This window comes from Apis cerana, linkage group LG8 (genome assembly GCF_029169275.1).
Source record: "Apis cerana isolate GH-2021 linkage group LG8, AcerK_1.0, whole genome shotgun sequence".
Lineage (NCBI taxonomy): Eukaryota > Metazoa > Arthropoda > Insecta > Hymenoptera > Apidae > Apis > Apis cerana.
In genome coordinates, this window is record NC_083859.1 from 980,748 (window position 1) to 1,006,908 (window position 26,161).

General features: G+C 41.5%; 1 protein-coding gene across 11 annotated transcripts in view; it reads right to left on the reverse strand.

Moving 5' to 3' along the window:
* The window catches only part of LOC108000936 (LIM domain-binding protein 2), a 74,389-nt gene that overhangs the window by 25,382 nt on the left and 22,846 nt on the right, over positions 1-26,161 (reverse strand). For 8 of the 11 annotated variants that reach the window (XM_062077816.1, XM_062077808.1, XM_062077815.1 and 5 more), the window contains one exon: positions 3,019-3,112. In XM_062077816.1, the coding sequence (XP_061933800.1) occupies positions 3,019-3,112 (94 nt within the window). The remainder of the gene's footprint in view (positions 1-3,018; positions 3,113-26,161) is intronic. The other 3 variants (XM_062077811.1, XM_062077806.1, XM_062077810.1) reach the window with 1 other exon arrangement.

The window sequence follows — 26,161 nt, forward strand, 5'->3', positions numbered from 1 at the left end:
TACAGTGACGTATACGTACAGACACTCGACTGTCTCTCTCGACCTCTTAAAGTTCACTATCAAACACTCACATTTCTCATCGATCGTTACATTTATAGACACGCTTTTTACTTTTATTTTTCCCCAAATTTCCCCCCTCTCGTCTTTTCACATTTTACATTTTCCTCCTCCGCAAATGAAATTCCCATTTTAATCTCACTTCCGTCCCGTGGAATTGGTCTAGAAGCAAGACTCTTCGAATTTTGCCAAGCGTCGTATCAATCTTTGGATTAATCAGGATCGCCGAGACAAATAGATCGGATTAATCGGACGCCTATTACGATAGATGGAGCAAAAGAGGATCGGAGTGACGGATTGCGTTGCAAGAAAATAAAAGGGCGCCGAGTTCGCACGGGCCTGACGGAAGCCGGCCGGCGAAGGAACAGCAGCGGTGAACCGTGCACACGCACGCTGACAAACGCTCGAGATCTGGCGATAACGCGAGAAGAGATGATTTATGAACGAGGGACACGCCAAGTCGTTTGCTCTAGCCCACCGCAGGATGAAGTGACCAACGTTGCGATCGGTTCGAAGGCTAAGGAATTAGAAGAAGCAACTTTAACATCGATAGATAACATTTCGCTTCGATCAGAGAATTGTTCGGTGAATGTTCAGACACGCTAATTCAGGTAAGAGCCGTGTGGAATGTTGTACCATCACATCGTACTCCAACTATTCGTCAAGTATCTAACCACGTTATCAATGATCAGGTGGTGCGCGAACGGTAGCGGCGGATCGAGGAGGATTCGAGAGGAGGTTAAAGAAAGAAGGGGATAAAAGGAAATAAGACAAAGCGTATGCAGGTCGAGAGAAATAATAACAAGAGTTTAATAAATGATAAATAAACATTTGAGCATGGCGCGGCGAGCTAATAACGATCGGGGCACCGGGTGATTAATGACTCTGCTCGACTCGATCATCATTTACCAACCGACGCTCTTCGCCATCAGTGGAACAAAAGATATTTTATTCCTATATGCCATTAAATTGTTGTTACGTTTATATTACGGATCAAGGTCGTTGCACCGAGCAGGATTTATTTTCGATCAAGCGGTCCTTGCGACGTATTAAGAGAGAAAGGGGGAAAAGGAAGAGGATGGGATAGCTCGATCTAGCGAAAGGGTTAATTGCAGCCAGGTTTTTACGCCGATGATCGCCACGCGACAAACGTAAACTGGCGTGACGGACCGATAATATCGAGATCTCTGAAGTGAATACCGGTTGTCCATTCGGTCCTCCTCCTGGAGATTAATGAACGCGCCTCTCAAGTATCAGAGGCTCATTAAGACACATTAACCCCGGCCTCTCTCTTTCTCTCTCTGCCCGTCTTCCTTCGCCCTTTTTTTCACGCTGCTTTGTCCTAATGGCGCATTGATCACTGTTGGCCCAAAAGAAAAACGGGCTCCTGGAGATTCGCCGCAAAAAGGCGAGCAGGAGAAACATTCGCGTGCCCCTGTTGGCGCGACAAATGCGCCACGATCAATTCGACCTGGCTCGTTAATCGATTCGAAGTGGTTTTCGTACTGTTTCAACCTCGAGGTGTTAAACTTGGATTAGATAGAAAGGAATTGAAAATTATCACAATTTTGGAAACCGAGAGAATCTTTAAAAATGTCCCGATTGTGTTTTCTTTTCCTTTCAAATATTTCGCGCGTAAGACGCACGAAGTCGAGCAATCCCCCCACAAAGAAGGATCTATTAATCCGACCTGTCTGAAATCGACGGAAAACTCGATAGTCCAGAAACGAGACGACAATAATCCGTTCCCGAGGATTGTATCTTATCGCTATTATCGGGAATCTCTGAAAGGAGAATAAGTTTATACGGTGTAGAGAATTTTATAACGCATGAAACGGAACGGATGGATGTTTTATAGGTTACACAGGGAGCCACTTCGAACGCTAGATTAATATACGATCTCGAGGAATCACTTTCGTCGGTTTAAAAAGTCGAATGATGTTCTGACTGAGAAATTTGAATAAATAATTTATGCAAATGGTTAAGTTTAAAAACTATCTAATAAAATTGCGTGGAAACGGATGAATTTCGGTTATATAAATCGCGTTTAAGAATTAATATCGAGATCCGAAAGATTGTTATTTTTTCAAGACTTTCACGAAAACTCACAAGAATTCGAGAATTAATCGGCTTCTGCGTTTAATTATCATCATTTCAGAGATCACAGTCAACAAGTTCTAAGCTCCGGAAGATAAAGATGATTCAAATAGGATTATTAGAGTGTCTATAAAATAATTAGGAAAAACAATATTAACGAGTTAGGAAAAATGTATAACCGGGATCCAAGGATTCGTCACTTTTGGTGGTGGAAAATAAAGCTCCTCGTTATCTTTTATCGTTTACACGGGAAATAAAATTAAAGAAGAAAATCGATCCAACTGAGATAGATCTATCATTGTGTCAGCTTCTAGAAAAAGAAAGAACGCGCGTATTCTACTGCTCTCGGCCCGTAATTCAATCTGATCAGAAACAAGGTTGCACAAACGGAAAGCGATTAATCATCGGCACATATTTCCCCGTACGTTAATACCTAGTCATCTGTCTCTAATCCGTTACCCTATCTACTAACGAACTTCCTTCGCCTTACGCCAACTCTTTGCAGCGTAAAATAAGCATGCGACCGAGAAATAATAACCGACCAACGCTCGATCGCGAGTCGCGTTTAATTTATCGCCGATACTCCTCCGTCTTTCCGAGCCGAACGTGCCTCGTGCTCACTTTCTAGCCAACGATTTTTCACCGCGATATTCTCGAGAGAACTTCACCTCCTCCTCCTATCTCCCTTAAAAGAAGAAAAAAGAAAAGAAAGAAAATATCGCGATAATTGAATTTCACGAGTCCAAATTTGCACCGGTCGAGAAATAAAGAATCCAGGAGGATTAGTTAATCTTAAGATCTATCGCTGCAAGGTTAAATAAATTAGAAATAAGTGGGGTGAAAAGAAAAAAAAAATGGACTCACCTCTGTACGCTGTTGTAACCTCTTGTTCAACTCGTAGAGCCTGTAGTCCGGTTGGCCAAAGTACGGAGTATGCCTCCTGGGGACAGGCAACGATCTGTCAGATCAGACCGATCGGTCATGTTAGGTGTGCTGTGTACAGTGTGTTCTCTGGTGTGGGTCGCGTGTCGCATGCATGTGGACCGGGGTGGGGGAAGTTTAACATGCATCGTCGGACTTTCGTAAGCCGCCTCGAGCGAGCCAATGAAACGACGAAATACGTCGAACGGTGGTGGCACAGATTTCGTGGCCCGACGAAACTTACGACTTTCACCGAGAAAACGACCGCGAAACGTGCATGCATAATCTATTTTCTTGGCTATTCGATCACGAAAGGGTTCGGAGAAGGGAGAAACGTTTGGGGGGTGCGAATTATACAGGATGTCGCGTAGCTAGGGATTTTTCTTTCTTTTTAGTACACGTAGAGTCACACGACACCCTGTATATACGTTTCGAAGAACGAATCGTTCCCGCAAATGGACGCTGCGTTGTAGCAATTGTATAGATATACGGAGAGGTTGACTCTTTGGATTAATTATTTCGAAATCGAAGATCGTCCGAAGAATCAATCTTTATTCGTGTTGTACGTTTTTTGAAAGAAATATAATCAGAATCGATTTCGGAAGAAGAAATTGAACCGAGACATTGTTGATCGCGTGCAAGCCTCTTTTATTTGCGCACGATTATTTTTCTTTTCGACAAAAGTTTTACACATCGGCGGAATATTGGAAAATTCTGTCGTAACGAATCGTTAATTAGCTCGATGGAACTTTGAACGTGACGCGAGCATAGAAAATTTGCATTCTGTGAATATTCGATCATTCGGTTAATATTTGAAAAACGGTCGGAACAACGGAATCGCGCCTACCTCAGTCGTGCTATCGTGACCGAACGAGAGACGTAAATCAGGTTTAATAAGCTCCCTCGTGCATGTCTTTTCTTGGTTGCTCGGATCTACACGCACGTCGAACACCTGTTAGTGCCACGATTCCGCCGAAATTAAAAAAAAAAATCTCGCCGCCAGAGATTGTACACGAGAAAAAGTTTCTTCTCGAAGAGAGGAATTTGCTCGATACGATAATCGACCAGGCTTGTTGGTTTCTAAATAAGGGACGGAGGATGAACGAATTAATTATGGAAATTTTCGTCGAAGAAGATTCCTCGATTCTTTGAAACTGGGAATTTTACGCACACGTATGCTTTTGCGTTACGGATATCGCCATTTTTTTCGCGAAAATTGAAAATTTCAAAAATTTCCTCGATATAAAAATCGATTAACGGTTAATAAAATACCAAGAATTTGTTACTACTCAAATCTCTTCTTCTCCAAAGTAAGAGAGAAAAAGAAAAAAGGAAAATCTAAATTCATATTTCACCCTTCGAAATCGATTCTCCAAAGGTGTTCCAACGTATTATCATTCCGTACATGTGTGCACGCTCGTATCGAACGCAAAGTTCTAATTGAATATAAGAGTTGATTGTACAAAGGAAAGACCGTTGCACTGTGGCAACGATAACAGCGTGTTTCGAGGGTCACGAATCGACTCGATATCGATCACCCTTGTGTCGGTGTTGCGTCTTGTTTCTCCCGTTTCGATCGTCTAAACTTCGTCGTAACTTCGCGACTGGAAAATATATTCTCGGGAAGGCTGCTACACACGCTGATCATAGCTGTTTGCATTCCTTCCTTGAATGGAAACTCGAAGATCCTTTCTTGGACGCTTATTGCCCGTACCATTATCGGAAACTCTACAGTTATGAATGGATTTACCCAAGCTTTTTCCTTTTAGACAAATCCGATAAGATTGGAATTCACTATTGGATCTAGTGCACGTATTAATTTCTTACAACCGGGTATTTTTTCTTTTTTTTTTTTTTTTAAGAAGAGTAAAGGAATTTTTTTTTTCTAGTGATGATTTATGATTCGTGGAGATTCGTTAGAAATAGAAGAATAGAAGAAACGTGTATCCTATTTCAAAAAATAATTACTCCCGTCTGCCATAAAGACACACATGAGCAAAACAAATTCTTACAACCACGCGGCGAGAAGTTTTAAATCACTCGACGAAGTGTTTCAAGTGTATTGAAGAAGCTCATTGTTATGAAACACACGTTGTGTTGCCTGCGAAAAAGAAGAAAAAAGAAAGAAAGAAAAAAAAAACATTAACTCGCGCATTCAATGCACGTTTCATCCGTCTTCGCGAGTGAAAAATCGTCTCGCATATTTTTTTCTAATACTCGTAATAGTCCAAGTGCGCATGGCGTATGAATCATGTCCCAATGAAATCCAATAAAATCGTCAACGATCCGATCGACAACAATCGTCGGCGCGCGTCGAAGATACGCATCGCCTTCCTTGAATTCATCATTCGCCATTTTTCCCAAAATTATCCCGAACTTCACTTTTCCTCCACCGTACGAGATGTTGGGCTGGCAAAGCGGAGGAGAAACGGGGAGGTTAATTCTTGAATTAATAATTGAATTTTGTAATGAACGCGCGGAAAATTGATCGGCGGCATGGAAATATTAACGTTGACTGATGGTGGGCACCGGTGACAATCGGTGCCAATCGGTTCCCCGGAATTGTTATCGATTTTAATATCGGCTCCATTAGAGCTGTTCCACGTTCCAAGTTGTACGTATTCGACTTTCGCTGGAGCAACCTTTGCCTTGATTTTTGACCAAATTCTGCCTTCTGGTTCATAATATCAACGATGGATGATACGAAAAAAGTACAATTTTAAGAGAGATGGTTTTTAAATTTTTTTTCTACCAAAAAATAATTTCCACGTTTCTTTCATTGATCGAGTTAATCTAGAAATCTCTAGAATTGAGACGGATGAAGGACGTATTTAAAGAAGACGACTCGAAGTCGGAAAAGAACTTTCAATATCGAAGCTCTCGCGCAACTGTGAAGATGCAAAGTTTTGCAAAGCATCGTTGTACATTGGTGATGGGAAACGCGACATCTATCCAAAAGCCAATATTATCAATAACGGTAGAGTGCTTTCCACTTTGAAATTGCAAGAATAATTTACCATATATATATATACACATATATATGTATGAAAATAAGAACGAAATGTTACACAAAGTTAAAAGCGCTTTGTTATAAATTTATCGAGGGGGGGGTTATTATAACGAACATAGGCTGAAAATGCTCGTAACTGGATATTTTGTATTAGAGATTAAACATAAACATCTCGTTTCGAAATGGGAATTAAAACATTTTAATCGATCGTCAGAAAATATCATTTACGGTATTTAAGGGTACTTGTTACGCTGTGATACGTTTAGTTTATTACGTAATATTGTTTAATTTATTATAATTCTGTTTATATAATAGCGTATTAAAAGACAATTAAATAGAAAATTATCGTAGTTAATTTGCATTGTTCGTAACGTGGGTTAATTTTCTAAAAAGCTTTACGCGATTACTTTTTTGAATTAAAAAAAATTGTCATCGCGGCGTATGGATTTTTTCTTCGAATACTTTTACAAATAAATTAAAAATAATCGACCTCTCGTATTTTCTAATATCAAATCTCTTGTCGTATATTTAAACCGCGTTCAATATTTGCTTCGTAATAAAGTGTTTTTATTTATACAATATGCAGTTTCGTGGAAAATAATAAGAGGGAGGGGGAAAATTGTACGAATCGAGATTCTAACTTGTCGATTCGTTAATGGTATTATTAACTGGTAAACCAGTGCAAGAGGAGTCGGAACGGCGACCTTGCTTTTTAACACATACATATTATTCTATTCCTTTCCGTGCACTGTGAACAACGCGTAGAGGATGATCAATAAAGAGAAAGAAACTTGACATCAAGTTCCGCGTAGGAAAAAAAATAAACATGTTCATTTTGTCAGAATCAAACTAATATTAATCATCGAGTTTAATCGAGCGAATCATCGCTAACAGATTCTTTTACAAATTTTACAATAAATCGTCGACAAATCTTTTCATATTACGTAGACACATCAAACGAATTAATTTTTATTCTCGATCGTCGTGGAAAATCGAGCGCGCGCAGTGTATAGATCGAAGAGACACGAGCACGTTGGATGCGAAGATCGATCGTGCCAGAAAGAACTTGGCCTTTCCAGTCTCCAGAGAATCGCCGCCGTGGGACTTGACGCCACGTCACAACCCCTCGCGCGCGCATGTGTGCGCACACACACAGCGGGGTGAATTTAGCAGAGAGGGGTCGAGGCTCAAGGGTTGCAAGGGTAACCTACTGTCGTGCACGGTTCACCAGGGACGCGCTCGACAAATTTCTCGTCCCATTCGAGTTCTGATTCATCTAGATCGCGGGCGATACGCGTATTATTCCTCTCCTTGTTGTTTCGAATCGCGCAACAAATGTAGCACAGTGTCGATACGCGTTTCTCGTGGATTTTTATTCGTGGAAATTCTGGTTAATATCTTTCGATTTGATGTTCGAAAATGATCTGGAAAGGTGTGTCACGAATGTATATCGTTCAATTGCGGTAAGAGGTAGATCGGGAACTAGAGTGTTGTAAAGGTTAACACACGCTCTATAATTAACGAGCTTTTTTTAATTCGTGCCGTGGATATATATCGATCGTGGACCGTGTATTAAAAATTGTCAAGTTACGAGTGCTTTATTTATAAATAAGGCGAGCGAAGGTTTAATAATAAAAGACGTATCATTGGCGATAGGTCGAAGCTCAATTTATAGTCATCGTGATACTTTTTTTTAATTTTATCCAAGGGAAACGATAGTGTCGATGATGTTTCTTTAATAAAGATACCGAGAATTATAAAATCCGACGATTGGAGAGAGGACGTATCGTATAAACAAATATCGTTAAAAGTACAGCGAGAAAGAAGGAAAGAAGACGACGCGTTTCCCATAAATCATTCTCAATTTACACAATTTACGCAATTGTTTACAAAACTGTGTAATAAAACGAGGCATCGTCGTCGTAATCCATTCAAAATTATATTTTTATTTCGTCCGAGTTGTGCCTCGATTCGAAGAAAATAAATAAACACGCGTCACTGCATCGTACCGATCGGAGAAGAGATATTAATAAACATTTCGAGATAACGAATTCTTTCTTCAGGAGTGGAACATTTCCAGGCAAAGGAGTTAACACGAGGATTTCATAGGGACAACGATTTCTTGCAACACGGTTGGCTGCAAGCAAACGGACAAACCGAGAAACTCGTTGACGGATGAAGCTCGCATAAAACAGAATCGAAACGCGGTAATTTAGCCGACAACGTAATTTCACGTGAGGCACGTACGCGCGCGGTGTACCGGCGTGCAATAATCCGAAACCGGCTCGCGCACCAGTTCTCTCTCATTCAAGACGTGCCGGCCACGTTCGAACTAATTAATTCGTCGCACGGCGCACACGAGCCACCTCGTTCCGCAATTTTTTCCTCTTCCTCGATCGTCACAGATCCTTCCCCTCCCCCCGATCCGCTCGACGAAAAACTTTGAGCTCGTGCGAAACATTCGAAAGGGTATCCCTCTTTCTCTCTTTCTTCCTTTTGTTTCTTCTCCCACTGCGCGATGCGAATTTCGTTTCGCAGATTTTTGAAGAAAAATCGATAACGATGCTCCAGAGAACGAAAATTCTTCGAAGAATTTGTTTCGAAAAAATATATTCCGTCGCTCAGAAAATGTACAATTTTCAGCTTGCATCCGAAAAGAGAGGAAAATCTGCTTCCGATCCATCTTGAACATTCCGATCGAAGAAACGTCCCCAGCATCCACGCATTCGATCGTACGAAATGGAGGGAAAAGTTGCGAGATAGATGGTCCGCGAGATGGTCGTCGCGGGATTTTCGAGGGAGTTGCGCTCGTTATCGGGTCGTGGGAGTTAATAGGTTTAGTTGGGGCGGCTAATGGGCGTCCCGGCACGCCGGCAGGAATCAGCTGACCGGCCAGCTGGCCCCGACTGGAACCGTCCAGGTTGAGAGCCGTTTGCTGCACGGCTCTCAGATTGGGTTAGCAAAGGGCGCAGTTGAGAGCGGAGGGTGGCTGCCGAGGGTGAGTCTGCCACGGAGGGAGGAAGAGGGTGTTATTAGGGGCTGCTCATGGGGTGGCACTGCGATCAATGCTGGGGAGTCATGCTAGCCCCCCTTTCGAACTTCTATATATAGAAGAATGACGCGCGTATATATGTATACACGAATGTATACGTGTACACGCACATGTCTCTTACCACCGATGGACATCCAAATATTCCTGTCTCGCGAGTTTCCAACCGATTTATCGGGAGACAGGTTGCCACGAGTTGGAATATTGTTCGAATTGTGGAGAAGGAGCTCGTATATTGCGTATGTGATTATATTATTTCTTTTTTCTCTTTGATGTTAATTGTTTCATTTCCAAGATACATCGCATATTTGGTTAAGTCGAATTTTTATTATAATTATTTACATTATATTTCTCGACGAAGCATTCGTTTATCGTACGTTTCCATTTCCATATAATATCGAATTTCTGTAGTCATACGATACCACTGCTAAATTGTACCGAAATTCGATACACTTGAGTTTATTATTTAATAAATACGTATAAATGCGACATTATTACAATGCAAATAAATTTGCGTAATGATAATTATGAAAGTAAAATATGAGGGGGCGGAGAAAATTTTGGAAATTTTGAGGCGAGAGATTTTCTTATGGGAGGCCACATCTGAAGAGCACGTGTTACATTTACGAATATAAAACTTCATGGCCTAGATTGAGATTTTTCGCGCCACATCATCGATCTTCGTCGATAATGCTCCGGATATTTTATTCAGAGGAACGCTGGCTTCCTCTTCCTTTCGCGTTTCAATTTTTCAAATTGCTCGTGCGTTACATTATCCGCATGTTTGAAATTAATAAGTTTTAAATGTCAAGGCGGAAACGTAGGAATATTTTTTTATTCGTTGAAACATTTGCTATTTTTATTCCTGGTTAAAACAAGAGAGGAAATATCGATTTTATCGAGTGAAAGAAAGTAAAGAAGCGATCGTTCTTCGATGTTACAATTTTAATACGTCAAAATACGGGATAAATAATGAGCTAGTAATTTTCCAAATTTTCTCACTGACATTTCAATTATCTCGGTTAATTGCACAAACCACTCAAAAGTCAAAATTTATAATCAGTTTTTAACTTTATTTCGAAAACTAAATAATTAATAGAACGCTCATCGCCCGCTGTATTTCTATATATATACAGAACTCGTGCTGATAAAAATTTCGTGCCGATATTATTCGGATATTATACAATTCCTCGACGTGTTAACCTTTCGGCCAGCAAATCGCGAGGGTCGATCGATCACGATCAACTTGAGATTCGCATCGGAATATTGTTGGTTCGCGTGCAAAAGAAATTACGACGAAAATTATCCCCCCGAATAATTACAATTAATTATCGCGACAGGTGTATCTCGATCGAGGAAAGCGAGCGTTAAAATTGCTGACTTTTACGGGCTTTTGTCCCCGCTTCGAAACACCGATCGTTTCGAATAGATTGACCAAAGCACGAGAAGCAAGAAATGTCTCTATAAAAAGCGGAAGAAAGATCGTTACTTTGGAATTTATTGGCTCGTAGCTTTTATTGAAGGCGCGGGAAGGGCGCCACGCGCGCAAGAAAGGGTGGAAATCGTGGTTTTCAAAGTCGCGAAATATCGCGTGCCTCGCGCTTAATCGTGGCAAATTGAACCGTCAATTTGTCCAAATTGATTCCATGCATACAAAAACTGTCAATGCCCACCTAACCTTTTTTCTACTTGCTCGACACTTTGCTCGTAAAAAGAATACCGGACAAACTCGATCGGACGACAATAAGAAATTATTTTAAGACCTCGATTAAACTCTATCTAGACGAGCTGATTATTTAAACTAACGGGCGAGCTTAATTTTTCTAAAATTACCTTCCAATTTATAACACGTGCGAATATTATTCCACCGTCCAAACAAATAGATAGTATTCTATCGAGGAAACGAGTAGAGAGCAAGTGCGCAGAAGATGTATGGTAAACAGCGTGGAAGAAGAGCGGCGCGCAGAAAAATTGAAAATTGATCAGAAGTTTCGAATAAAACTATAATAATAAAAAAGAAGAAGAAGAAGAGGAAATAGAATAAAAACGCCAACATTCTATTCTCTTTCAAAAAAATTATATACGCGGAAAAGAAGAAAAAAGAAGAGAATTGGACAAACTCCTGGGAACAATTTGATCGCACGAACTTGATTCTTCGGGCATAAATAGACGTATTACACATATTTTCCACGGAATTGGAACGGAGGAAAAAGCAAGGCACGGCTTATCAAAGGTACATAGTTACGTAACGTCTAAGCCTGATAAGGAGGTTGATACAGGTATTTATCGAGCCCAGATGCGAGCCGAGTAATACCGATAATTGAAACTACAATTTCATTGAACGATCTGAACAAAAGGAAAGGTGTGCGCGTATTGTAGATCCCGTACGGATAATCGACTTTCTCGATCCTGCTTGGATATATCTGTCTTCGCGTTGTGAACTGTGAGACGTTCGCGTGGTTCGAAATCCGACATTTCTCGAATATTTGTTTCTACGAAATATGTTGGGAAATACGAGCAGCCTTGGGAACCTGTGTCGCTAGGTGGAAAGATAACTGAGCAAATTGCAGAACAAATTATAGATAAAATTTTATATCTGCGAGTTTTAGAAACGTTACGCGTTAGTTTTAGTAATACGTATATATACCTTTAGAAAAATACGAAATTTTCTAATTTCCCACCCCATCTTAAAATTTATAGAATGGATTTATCATCGATCCGTTAAGGATCGCGACGAGAAATTCTTTAAAATCAGTCTTAGCTTCGAATACGATGAATGAATTTCCTCTCGGAGCGAGTCTCGAAGTTGCAGTTGTTCGAGGATGAACAAATATCATACGTCAAAGAGGGGAGGAGAGTTCGATATTAATAAATCTCTTAAAAATCGGAAGAGACCCAAAGCAAAGTACGCGAGAATCTTGGCTTGGCGGTTATAAATCAAGGAAACGAAAACAAGCAGAAAGATAGCCAGAATTAACAAATATCTCATTTCTCTTCTCGCACTTTCCCTCAATTAGAAACTCGTATCGAAATGAAGCAGCGGCTCAAGTCGTACTCGCCATCCATCCATCACGCGGCTCACCATCGATTTATCGCTGCCTTCGACCACAATATACTTTATTATCGTCGAATATCGTTCCCTTCCTGGCTTCCCTTTCTCCTCGCAAGCAACACACACCGCCCCCTCGATACGATTGAATATCCCCCCGTGGTGGACCTTGATCAAGATTCTCGCGGCCGAAGAAGTTGGTGGCACGTTGACGAAGTTCAATCGTGGGAACGGAAAGCGACCCAGCTTGTGTCAAGCGGAGCGCGTTGGCCGATGTGTGCCAACCATAAAAGAGCAATAATCAGCGAGCCACGCCGGTTCAGGTCGAACTCGGCCAGTGGCCATTGCTGGAAAAGTGAACGGTGGTGTGCGCCTCTCTGTGACGAAATACCGTTCCAAGTTGGATCATTCTTTCTCCCTTTTTCTCCGAGAAAATTATTAATCTTCATAATACACTTAGGTTGTAATATCGAGCTTCTTCTTTTTTTTTTTTACGATTAATTAACGAGGAAGATATGTGGAAACAGTCGGATAAGAGGATCTCTTTTCTTCTTTTTGATTTCTATATCAATTTTATAATTCGGCGTTACGTTAAGAAAAATAAATACGAGAAGAAGTGAAATTACGATTTTAAGTTGTGCTTTCCGGATCGGAGTGGAAAAAAGAAGTCGCGGTCGAATGAAAAGTTGGATAGATACAAAACAAACTTGTTGGGAATTCAACGATGAAAGAGAGAAAAGAACATATGGAGGCGAAAATATGGTTCGTTATCGAGAAATAAAATTTCCAAAATTCGGTCGGAAACACGGTCGAGATCCAAGAAGAGGGGAAGCAGATTTATTTACTCGCAGAATACGCGGAGGAGTGTGCGCGCCGGTATCGTGGAGCCGGCATGTGGCGTTTCACCGTTCTCTATGACGAAATCGCCGCCAGGCCAGGCGAAACCGGGCGTCGAGAATAGAAAGAAAAAGATTCTCATTTCTCTATCGACGGTTAACGAACAAACGTTGCCCGCTTTGCAACTCAGAATCGTAAGCGAGCGCCGCTGCTTTCACGCGGCTCGAAATCGGCGAACGAGGAACAACAGGCCGATGGAATAAAGGGCGCTTGTTCCTCGCCTTTCTTTTTCGCCGTGGCGAGATTTATTATTAGGCGTTTCGTCACTGTGACGCAAGGACGATGCTCGGATACGGGAGACCACGGAGACGATACGTCGAATCGAATATTTTATCATCCGGAGATTGTTTTCTTTTTTTCTTTTTTTTTTCCCCCCCTCGTTTAAAGAATCGGTGAAAATTGATCATTGGATGAATTTTTTTTTTTATTTTTTAATACGAAGGATATTTCATGAAACACGACGATTGTGGACGTATAACGGCGGCCTGCGAAAATATTTGAATTTTTTTTCTTTCTTTTTTTTTTTTTTTTTCATTTTTGATGAAACGTCAATGAACAATTTTTGATTTGTGAGTGTGAGGAGTATAATGGATTACACGGGGAAAAATTTTTTTTTTATATCGATGATATTTCATGAAACGATGATTATCGATATATACAATGGGTCGCGAAGGTATTTGATTTTTATTTTTCATAAAATTTTGCGAATGTGTAGAAAATAATAGGTTGATACATGAAAAATCAATGCGGAATTATTTATTCTTTTTTTTTTTTTTTTTAAATATAACTTTGTTAATGGAGGAAAATTTTAAATTAAAGAAATGTTCGAAATTTATTACTCGTTCCGTTGTAAAAAATAAATTCCCAGGCAAAATTGTATTCTAAAGATTCTTCGAGAAAAAATCTTGGAGGGGGCGGGGAAAAAAAAAAAAAAGAAATATCTCAATAATAGCAATTACAGAATATTCCGAAGAACGGACTTAAAAAAACGGAAAATAAGAAAAAGATAAAAAAAATTAATATTCCATTGTGTTTTTTAAATTAATAATCCGCATCAACGCGTGTAATTACGTATCATTTCAATAGATGTGATAAAAAATTCATTCGCATTTTCTAAGATGTGTTTCAAAATAAAATGAAACGAGCGAACCGAGCGAATCTAATTTTAACGAAATTCAAATAACAAAAAATACGCATACGATGCAGATAATAATTTCGATTTCTTCCCAGAAAAGGACCAGAAGAAGAAATAACGCAGAAATAACAGGATTAAAAAGGAAAAAAAAATTACAAAATTATCGAAAGGAATAGAAATTATTGTTCTCCGTTTGAAACGATAGTATTATCATGATAAACAACAATAAACAATAATAAACAACAACAATTAGAGATAAACCAATATTAAAAAATTGCGACATGTTGCATAAGATCCATCTCCAATACGGCCGCGCAAAGTCTGAATCTGAACTCGTGTAATCGTTAATCGTAAAATTGGTACAAAAAAAAAGTGCTCAAGTAACGGATATAAATAAAATAAAGAAAATAATTAATTTTATTATTATAACGTGATTAATAGTATTGATATAAATAGCATTATCTATATTGAGATTTTATAAGGGGATATATACCTTTCGTTATTTCCATCATTTTTTTTTTTTTTTTTTTTTTTTACATGGATCCTCCCATCAAAATATATCGAAACCATAACTATGAATTCGATACCTTACGACGTAAAATAAAAGGTATCGAAAAAAATGATTGATATTAAAAATATAAAGATACAAGATAGCTTGGGATCTTTCGACAAACTTATACATCCCTTAACATCTCTGACACTTGTATATTTATATTCGTTCGTCGTTGAATGTATTAAAAAAAGTTACGACGAAAATTTTCTTCGATGTCGCAAAAGTGACGCGACATAATGTAACAAAAAAAGGAAAAAATAATAGAAATTATATATATTTCGTTATAATATAATCCTTTGGAATCGAATGAAAAGGATTCCCTTGAACAGAATTGTTTCGAATCGATCGAGAAAAGAAACAGATGCAAAGATACGGAAAATTATATTTACACGACACTAAAAATGGATCAAACTGCCAAGTTTGGTCAACTGATTTGTTCCGCCCGGCCTCTGACCCCTTAATGATTACGGATATCAATTAACGATGCATGTGTTAATGAGAGTCCAAAAGGCGCGCCACAAAACTGATAATTAACACCAGGCCGACAACGAAAAGACGGAACTGGCGGTCGAAAACTGCACACCGGGTCGAAATTATCAATTTTTCTAACAAACTCGACGTTATATCCGTGGATACGGATAGCCGTTTCAATCTCCATCAAAAGATCGTCCAACCTAAAGAACGGAACATTACAAAACGATGACACATCTGTTCCAGCCAAATTGCCGTGGGATTACTGGACTCGAAGATGTTACACGAACCTGAAGAACCGGTTTCAAAGCGTACTAAGGACCGAAAAAAAAGAGAGAAAGAGAGAGAGAGAGAGAGGGAGAGAAGAAAAAATGAAGGGAAGAAAAAGAGGAAGAAAACTCGTGGGTCCAGAGTCGATCATTTACCCTCCTTCGTGTCATCCAACTCCACGTTTTCTGATTCTTTACCGTTTCCTCTATTACCTGGACCTCCGTTCTACGCGCTTTCAAATGCTCGTTACATCCTTGACGCATCGAGAATTTCCGTCTCGTCGACACGTGTTTTTTCCTACAATTTGTAGACACTAGTTTGCTTCTTCCACCTTTCCCCCCCCTCTTTATTATTACTTTTGTTTCTGAAGAGGAAAGGAGGCAAAGAACTTGCACGCTGCGCGGGATGATCCCGAGATGGTGACGGACGTTCCAAGCTAAACAGCTATCTGTTGAGTCGAGAGAGATGAGTTATCTCGTCACTCGTGCGATCTTTTGCAACTGGAATGACGCCAAACTTTAATAGTTACACTCGTTCGAGCATTATACCGAACCTCGTTTGTTTTTGATCTATGCAAGATTCCTCCCCCTCCATTATCTTTCCCGTCGTGACTGATATCTAGCTTCTTTTTCTCTTTCGCGAAGAAAAAAATGAGAATTTGAAAAATGCGAGAGCCATAAAAATCTCGTAAAACAACGCTGTTACGATTGTAACAGAGGAGAATAATTTCCAACGAAGATAGAGATTTATTTCGGAACTCTTGCTCGCAACAGGATTCGCGTGATAATTATTGAACTGATCGAGATTTATTCACGGAATTTCGTACAGTAAGGAACGCGTAAAAATTCGGGAAGAAGGAAACTCGGGGCGGAAGTGGGATATGATTATGCGGCGTGTTGAGGCGGTTTACACGGAAATGACGACACGATAAATCCGTAGTGTCACGGTCTATCATTGTCCGTGGAACGCTTTATACCACCCTCCCTCGACGGGGTTTATTCGGCTTCTCTCCGTGATTTAGAGGGATCGATCCATCCGCTCGAAAATTCTGCCGTTCCCCAATTTCTGCTTTCCTGGATCACGACTGGCGAGGTGAATATTATTCGACCAATACCCCGAAGAATAATTGTGAATAATTGAAAATCGTGTGAACGGGGCTTTTTGAATTCTCACCTGTGGATCGAGAGAAGGAAAAGACGAGCGTAGTTCGCAATGATTATTTCCGGTAACGAAACGAAAGTAAGCGAGTCGAAGAAAAATGACCATCTTCTATCGATAATGCGTATCGATGAAATATCTCGTCGATATCCCTGCGATTTATTCTCGAAGAGGGGAAAAAAAGAGGAAGAAGAAGGAAAAAGATGTCGAGCAAATGCGCGTACGCGTAGACGCGAAGCGCGTTGTTCGTACACCGCGTGGGAGGTCGCTAATTTATTGCGCATTAACGTCACTTATATCTAACCACGCACAAGACAGCTCGTGCTGATCCAACTCGTATTGTCGCGCACCGTCGTGTCATCGCTCAACTTTCCATCTCTCGACTCTCGGAAGACGCAGACAAGTTTTCCCAAAACGCGAGCTCGAGCGTGAGAAATTAAGGAAATAGTTTAAACGATCCTTATTATCCCTTTTTCTTTTTTTTTTTCATCGATGTTAAATCTAGACGTTGATACATATTCGTTTCGTGTTTGATTCTGAGAGATGGAAAAATATCGCGAGGCTCGTTCATTCGGTTGCGATCGATTCGAGTTGAACGAAGCGAGACTCTTCCATTTCTCTCTCAAGTCTTAATGCAAATTTCAATTGCTTCACTTTTTCGCCTTTTTTACTTTGCCGACTTCTCCCTAGAACTGTTCGAGATTCGGCAAGTTGATATATCAATAATATATAACGAAATAATGGATAAAACTGCAGTGACAATTGGTAAAAAATATGTTTTTCGCCATATTTCGGTGTCGACGAAATACATAGAAAGCGATTTTCATTTCCCCTGATAGAGAACCACGTCGAAGCGCGGTTTCAAAAGTTAACGTTTAATCCCGCCTTAACGAGGAATCGCGATAATTGCAGGTATATATCGAGAGGGGAGGGGGATTGGCGAACGAATTTTGAAAACGAACGGGCGCGCAACAACACGCGACGAGGAATCCTCTCTCGCTCGCTCGTCCTTAATTGGGTTCGTGCCACTGTGTTAATAAATGCGGCCAGGCAAGTGCATTCTGCGCATTGCGAAGTCCGGCCACGCGTATACCCCAGGCCCTTATAAAGGCTCAATCAGCCTGATCCCGATTGAGTCATTAATTGCCTTAAAGAGGGCAAGGCCTTGTCTACGCTGCCTCAAATGCAAAGCCGCGAGAGCGGATTTCATTCAAGAAACCGGACGAATTTCCTCCTCGAGCGTTCATTAGAATTCTCTGCCTCTCCTCTCTCCATTTCGTCCGTGTTTGGTCGTTCGAGAAGCTGTTTTTTTTTTAAATAAATAAGATAAGCAAGATATCTCCGAGGAATATTCGAAGCTCGATTCCTTTCTTCCTTTTTCTCACATTGTTGCCGACGAATTTTAATCAATGTTCAGAAATGAAATTATTTACATTTGGAGAAAGCTGGAAGAACGAAGCTTACGATAAAAATCACAAAGAATAAAAAGAAGAAGAGGAACCCAAGCAGAAAATAAGCTGTTCGATCGCCGACGATATCAAAGTAGTAAAATGATTAGAGCGAGTATGACAAGGGGCGCAATTACGGCTTGTTCATCAAATTCTAGTTATCCACGAGCGTACTATCTACGTGCATACTTTGCTGGAACGAATGACAATGCAGGGGAAGAAGACGGGGAACGCCGTCTTTGCAAAAGGAAGAAGCGATGGCGAGAACGCCTATCTCCTCTCTCGTGCATTATGAAGAAGGATGCATTTCCTTCCACTTTTACAACAACCGTCTTGGATATTTCAACCGACCATTTCCTCTCCTCCGGCCCTTAATGCATCGCCATTTAATAACCCCATAAAACGGGTTGGGAATGAATCATTCTAAAAAGCTCGAGAGTGTCTTTTCTCGCGTCCAAAGTCGGAGGTGATTGGTCTCGTCAATCTTATCGCGAGCCTTGATGGAGATGATCGAAAACGGTACCGTTTAGCTCGAGGGATCAGGCTTTTAAGAGATTGGAACATTTTCGGTCCGTGAAATTTTTCTCGGAATCTTGCCATTAACGTAAACGGGGACTTGCTTGTTTTCGATTTTTCAAGGAGTGGCGATCGCGAGTGGTTCCACTTAAAAGAACGATTTCCACGGGAAAATGATAACGTGGATCGATACTAAATATTTCCGCAAGTGCATCACCAAGAATCCAATTTATCATTGCCCACCATATTCGTCGAATCAAGGAGCGAAGTCTACGAAATTCCAGGCGATTCGTCAGAAACACCACGAGGGTGACAGCCCTCGTCGAGGATGAGTCTGGATACTGGCTATGAGGAACGAAAGGGCGTCGTTGCACGATCGCACCGAAAATGCAACACGGAGAGGCGGCGTGCACTATGCACACCGAGTCTCTTCGTTCCATGCATTATGAGAAAGGAAGCACTCCTCATCCCCTGTTCCCCGAACCTGGCCCCGGGCGTTTCCATAACTTCGTTCCCACCCCCTCTGTGCTTCTTCCTTGCACGCCCGGTTTCCCGCCTTTTCGCTCTTCCTCGCTTTTCCTTTCGAGAGAACAGCTCCCTGCCGATCGAACAGAAGAAAAAGATTCGACTGCCAGCATCGTCTCGCGTGCTGGATCGATCGGTCGTCGTTCCACGATTTTATTAATAACAGATTTAGTGGGGGGAGAAGCAAAAAGGAATGCAACCTTCCTGTTTCTGTGTAGAATTGATTAATTCTGAATGAATTATCTGTATCTTCGAACGTTTCATTTCGAAAAAATATCCACGAAACTTTTCGCCTGAATATTGTATCCCGCTTGCTACCGATTTCTCGCACAAAGTTTCGAATTGAATATGCATAACGCAGCAGAATCTCGATTATTCGGAGTTGCGCTTCAAATTACAGCCATTGGTCGAATTGAATAAGTCGGATGATCAAACCGCGTTGAAATCGCAAATTGTTTCGTACGTTTAAAAATAATAATAAATCATCTTCTGGGAGGAAAGATCTAACGTGACTCATTGCGATAGTTGAACAACTCGTTCGGTTGAAAAGAAAATCGGGGCACGTTTTCGAAATGCTCGTTCGATCAACGCAAAGGAAAGCGACAAAGTTTTGGAACGTTGGTTATACAGCGTGATTTCTTCCTGTTGCTTTTACCCCCTTCTCGACAGCCTGTTTCTCCCCTTCATCCCCTTTTTGGCACCGTATGCCCGTTTTTATGGGCTGCCTCGAAACTTTGCCCCCTCCCCTCGTCGCGTTCAATGCAACTCGTGAATCGTTTTTTCGAGGGGTCCGCGTTGTCGTCGTTCGATTCTCGGCCAACGTTTTTCGTCGTAAAAAAAAAACGAAAAAAAAAGGGCTCTTTGAATTTTTTAAAACATATTATTACGTTTATATTAATAATCGATCGATTAAGTTAGAAATCGTGGAATCTGTTCCGTGAAATTCCATTAAAGATCGCCAAGAGTTTAGGATTATCAAAGAACCGTATAAGAAAATGCGTTACGTAACTTTAAAAATCCATTGGAATAAGTAGAAGATCGAGTTATATTATTAACACGTAACATAACGCGCTTTTATATTTCGTATTTATACATAACGATCCTACGATTGGACTGTTCCGGGATCCGCAACAATGTTTCGTTTGCGTTTTCACATAAGAATAACGACGTAACGAGATGTATTTTTATAATTTTAGCCTTTAACGGACCGTATACGTGTCGTAAGCAGATTCCTGACACTCTGAAATACCTTTCGGTATACGCGATATAGCGTGTCCAGCCTCTAAATAAACTTCGAACGTTATAAAACACACATCCGTCCAACCTGACGTGCAACCAAAGAGGGAACGTTCATTCGTCTCTGTGCCAAGTCTTCCCTAGCTAGAAAGAAACAATAGCGAATTTGAAACCATCGCTCTTCGATTTCCCCTCTGATCCTCGTCCAAATGATTGCCAACCTTTACTTCTTCTTCTTCTTCTTCTTCTTGATTCTTCGTCTGTTAACCCTAAAATTGGCTGTCAATCACAACATTCGCCACGTTTCGAGAAAATTTCTTCTTTATATAACGTTCTAGCTAAATTTGTTTTTACTTCTTTTTCTTCTTCTTCTTCTTTTTTTTAAATAACGAATTCTGATCCAGTCGTACGACGTATTTTCTCACGAAGAAGGCAGTGTTCCAACCAGTGTTTCGTAACAAATTAAACGTGTCGCGAAGGTATCTCAAATTTAGAGAGATGTTGTTTGATTGAAATTTCTTGCAATTATTTCTGAGTCGTCGATGATCGAAATCGATATTAGAGAGAACAAAATCCTGGTCGTTTATAAAATTTTCAAAAAGATTAAAGGAAGAATAAACAATGAAGAACGATGAGAGATTTGTAATTCGATCAAAATTTTTACTCGGTGAAATTTCTGGCTCGAATGCAACGATTATTAAAAGAGGAATTTGGTGGAAAGCGAGGAGGGAAAAAAGAAATTAACATTGAATAATTTTTTCAGCGAAGATGGAGGAGGATTGGAAATTTCGAAATCGGATTCGTGTTCAAGGCACAATGCGTGAATTTTTGGATCGCACGCGCGGTTATGCGTTGCGTAAGCACGAGAACACCGCCGCAGGCGTTTACACGCACGTGCGACGACGGAATTAGCCAAGACCTCGTTGTGTACCGACGACGAAGGTTCGTCCGTTGTCCTCCTGACCGAGCCTTCCTCCGCGGTTGTCCAAACCCTTTCGCACTTTCTCCTCCAAATCCGACCACTACTTTTCACGTCGAGAAACGTGGCACACGTTGCACCGGACAATTTTAGAAAGCGATCCGATTTTTGCACTTTGGAAATTTCTAGGGGGTGATAATCGAGCATTGCAAGCGCGGTGAATTATAAAATTGGTCGAAGATACGCCGAGGAGTATATTTTTATTACAAAACAGAAACATTCGAAACTCGTGACGTTGAATTGGAGTTGCTGAAAGTAAGGCTGTGCCAATAATTTTATGACTCACTGTTTGTGACAAAGATGATGCATATATCGCGCGACCTTCGTTCTTTCCTCGCCACTTTTTGAAATAATGAATTTTGTAAAAAGAAGAAGAAGAAGCGCATTATATTCAACGGGTTAATAAATAAATTGATCCTTACGAAATAATTGAAATTCCATCTAATACTCGTACACGGATCGTCAGGAAGACACCAAAGCCCATGCACCTGCTACACGTGTTCATAAAAGGCACGTGCCTCTCACCGTATCGTACTCCATTCTTCGTCTCATGTTTCTTCTCGTCGACGCTCGAGAGTTGTTCTCCGTTTCGTCTTATCGCTGCCTGATCGCGCTTCAATTAATCGCAATATGTATCTTAATTATCCCGGACTTGTTCGTGAGAATCGAATACCAACGGAATAATAAATTTGTGACTCGAGGCAGTTGTCGGCCTAAGGATAGAAGAGAAGAGGACGGAAGAGATAGGCGAGGAAAAAAAAAAGATTTATTTCTTCTTCTCTTTGTGCGCGCGCAAAGGTATAGATCATTGTCGCGCGTATTCTCTTCCGTTTTCAAAAATTCCTATGCCCTCTCGATTAAATATTCCGCGCCTCGCATAAATCCATTAAACAACTGTCCGAATCAAATATTCCAGATTCCCCCCGATCGAAAACGATGGACTCGAGACTACGCGTTCGGGAACAGGTTTTATCCCGGCGAATATCCGTCCGATCGAATCGATTCCCCGGCAGTCGTGACAGAAGTAAATCCAGCCACGTCTTGAAAAACGTGAGATCATCCGTAAGGCCTGGTTTACATTATCCGCGGGTAAGCGTGCCGTGGCAAGGCATGACAAGCGTGAAGAACCGCGATCCGTTAAGGTGAGACGAGGTGTCGTCTCACTCGGCAAGCCGAGACGGACTCGTCTCTAGCGTTACAATATCGCGTGGCGCGTGGCTGGTGCATCGCAGCCACGCGCGCCTCGAGCTCTCTCTTTTTCTCGTCCTTCGATGAATTGCTCGCGATGAAAACGTCGGGATTCGGGAGAATCGAGACTCGTCTAATTCGGAGCGTGGCAAAGGGCAGTGGCCTTCGATTAATTTATTTCCAACGCGCGGAGGCGGTCCAAGGGAGGAAAGTTATGATTTAGCGAGGAATAATCGCTCGGCCAGTCGAGCGGATCTAAAAATAATCCTCGCGCGGTTTGATCTACACGGGGCTGGGTTGCGAGCGATGCCAAGATAGGCTACGAGTCCTATCGTTTCGCGGCTCTGCCAGCCCGACTGTGATGAATGTATAGAAATTCTGCGCCCTCCCAACTGTCTCGGCTTCGTCTCCCTCCCTTCTCTTACTCCACTCTCGCTTGGACCGTTCGTCTCCTCCTAGAGGAGCATTTATTTTTCAAAACAAAAATTCTCGTAACGATAAGGATAAAGGGTTTCGAAAAAATTCTCCTCGATTTTACGCTCGAGACGACCTCGAGAAATGGGAAGAACGGGCGATCGATCGCATCGATCGCGTGCATCATCGGCGTCGCATTTTCATACACGATTCGTATTCCGACGCGAGCTCGGCAACGATACACACACACACGGAGAAGCGAGTGGAGCCACCTTGACACTGATACGCGGCTGTGATACGCCGCGAAGAAAGAAAACGAACCAATAATAACACACTCACCCTGAAACGCGCGCGGCCGAACATGCGCCTGCCTGCCTCTTCTTCCTCGGACGGTGCACAGGCCGTGGTACGACATTGACGCAAGACACCGATCGATAAATAGGTTGCGTAATAAACGCGGTCGGAAATCGCGTGGCGCGTTAGTGGTACGATTGTAATTGCGCACCTGTACGCGGCGAGCGGTTCACAGTTCATTTCACAAAGGAAACTGGCGCGTGGAGTCACGATTACGGAATCACGGCCTCTCATCGCTCGGTTTTCACCGCTCGCTGACCAGTCAATAAAATATCCAGCTATATTTCAAACCGCCGCTTAACGGGCCACCGCCGCTTCCGACAGCCTATTGAAAGGATTGAATTTCTTAGAGGCGTAACGCACGTGGGAAGGTCTTATTAAGTTACTGCACGCTTGTCCCGAACGTGTAACGCGATAAATCACGGCCAAATGCTTTTGCAGTAATCGCGGAGACAAGTTGCGAGTGAAACATTTCCCTTCCTTCCTTTTTCCCGCAACGACAGTCCCCGAAACGAAGATTCGTACACGCGGAGAGTAAATAGTCGGCGAAACGAGAAGTTGCTCGAAGATTCTTTGGTTGGAAGGCTCTTGATAAAAATTTATAGTACGTGTAAATAGAATACCAATTAGATTAAACATCGATAAGAATCTGTTTGGATAAGGATAAAGTCGGAGGGGGGAATCTTACATCCGCGACACAAGAGCGCATCGGTTATCGGTAATCAATACCTCCGTAATATCCGTTCTTCCGTGTCCCTCTCCGTGCATTGATGCTCGTGCAACCAGGCACGCACCTCAGGCGCGCGAATTATCGAAGTTCCACGGGGGAGGAGAGGGAAAAAAAGGAAAAATCGTCGCCGGTTTGTCGTTGGCGCAAGACCCACTCCGAGTCGAATCCGAAACAAAGTTGCGTCGCCGCGTGTTCCAGCTGATCTCTACACACAGAGACGAATTCGCGCGTCTCGTACGGGGCGAGCAGAAATTCGAGAACGTACGAGACGCATAAATTGAGCGTCCCTCTAATTTTCCTCATGAATATTCCTTCGTTATATCAATTAAAATCGCCGTGACGCCTGAATATTTATCACGGCCACATAAATTTATTAGAAACTGCATAACGAAGTCTGGAAAAACGCCCATCGGCCCCGTCCATTCGCCCCCTTTATTATTGGACGTATTAGGAAAAAATTCTTCCTTCCTTCGTTCTCATCCGTATTTTAAAACGATTTCATCTCTTGTGACGTGACCTCGCTACTGTGTACGAATATTGAATACCGATGGATCATTTTCGAGAAAAGTTTCGCAAAGTTACTGGAAAATTGCTTCTTTTCCAAATTAAAACGCGGATGTAGATACATTTCGAGAGCGATTCGAAGGCTTAAATAATCGAGTTTAAAAAAACGTATGACGATTCTTTTTCATTCAAGAAGTAAGTAGTAGCTCGAGGTAAATCGAATTTTACAAAGAAAAAAAAAAATAAAATTTTATTCGCTCGCTTATTACGACTCCTCGATATATAATAAAATTCCGCTAGAAAATTAACCAAAATTCATTTAAACGTTCATTTGGTAAGTTTTCGATTGCTCCAATTATCCCTCAGAAACGAAACCCCCTCCCTCCTCCAACTGACAAATTTTATTCGTCTCGTTTCAGAATCATTCTCCGCCTGCTCGCATCACCACGCACTCTCGCTCGTTTCCAGAGAATCCATCCACCCAGAGAGAATTTCGCGTGCCAAGAAATCTCGATCGACGCTCTTTTCCAGCGCCGTGGGAAATCGGTATAAATCAAAACGTTCGAATCGCGAGTTTGAAACGAATAGCGCGCCTCTCCAACTATTACAAAACAAGGCGTTGGAGAGGAGGAGGAGGAGGAATTGAAAAATAACTGACTAATCTCGAATCTCGGTGTTCAAGAGAGGCGAGATTACGGTCTCTCCTCGCCACGAAAGTAACACGTATACGTGCGAGAAGCGTAACTCGGCATCTCTCCCACCAGTGAGCGACACCTAACTCAACCTCGACTAATTACGCAACTGTTCACCTGCACTACCTGTCACAGCTAATCTTTTTTCTTTTTTTTTTTGTCTTTCCTCCTCCTCCTCCTCCTCCTCCTCCTCCTCCTCTTCGACGATCGAAAGAGAGTCGTTGATATATTCGTGAGACAAGCTTTCGAAGGATCGATCGTTGGAGATTGTTAATACAATAATAGCGAGAACGCAAAAGTTGGTACGTAAAAATGTCGGTCGAGGCTTATTTATCAAGTCGCGAGCGTATCGAAGTTTGCGTTAGACGAGAGAGAGAGAGAGAGAGAGGGAGAGGGAGGGAGGAAGAGAGATAGAGCAAGACGGATAGAGATAAGCTGTATCTGTATCTCGCTTCGTCTAACGCAAACTTAAATCGATTAGAAGCGAATGTTTGCGTAAAATTAAATTTTTCGCGAATCGAAAGAAATGGGGCTTAAATGGAGATTTATTTTTTCTACAACAGAATCGATACGAATATTTTCTACTTCTTTTTTCCTTTTTCACGCGCGTCGTGTATATTTTCGCGTAAAAACAAACAATCCATCGTATCGGTCGAAATTTGTTTCACTTCGAAGTCGATCGACAACTGAAGTTTGTTTTGGCCTCCTCTTCGAAAAACTTGTCTCGCGAATACATTCGAAGAACGAACGTCTTATCTCCGTCGTGTTTAATGGCGAAACTTTTGATCGGCGGGATGCGATCGTTTCTACTCGAAATTGCCAAACAGTCGTCGATTCAACAACGATTCAACAACAGTCCAGTCTCTCCGCGACGAGGGAAGGAAAAGGACTAGAAAAAAAATAAGTCA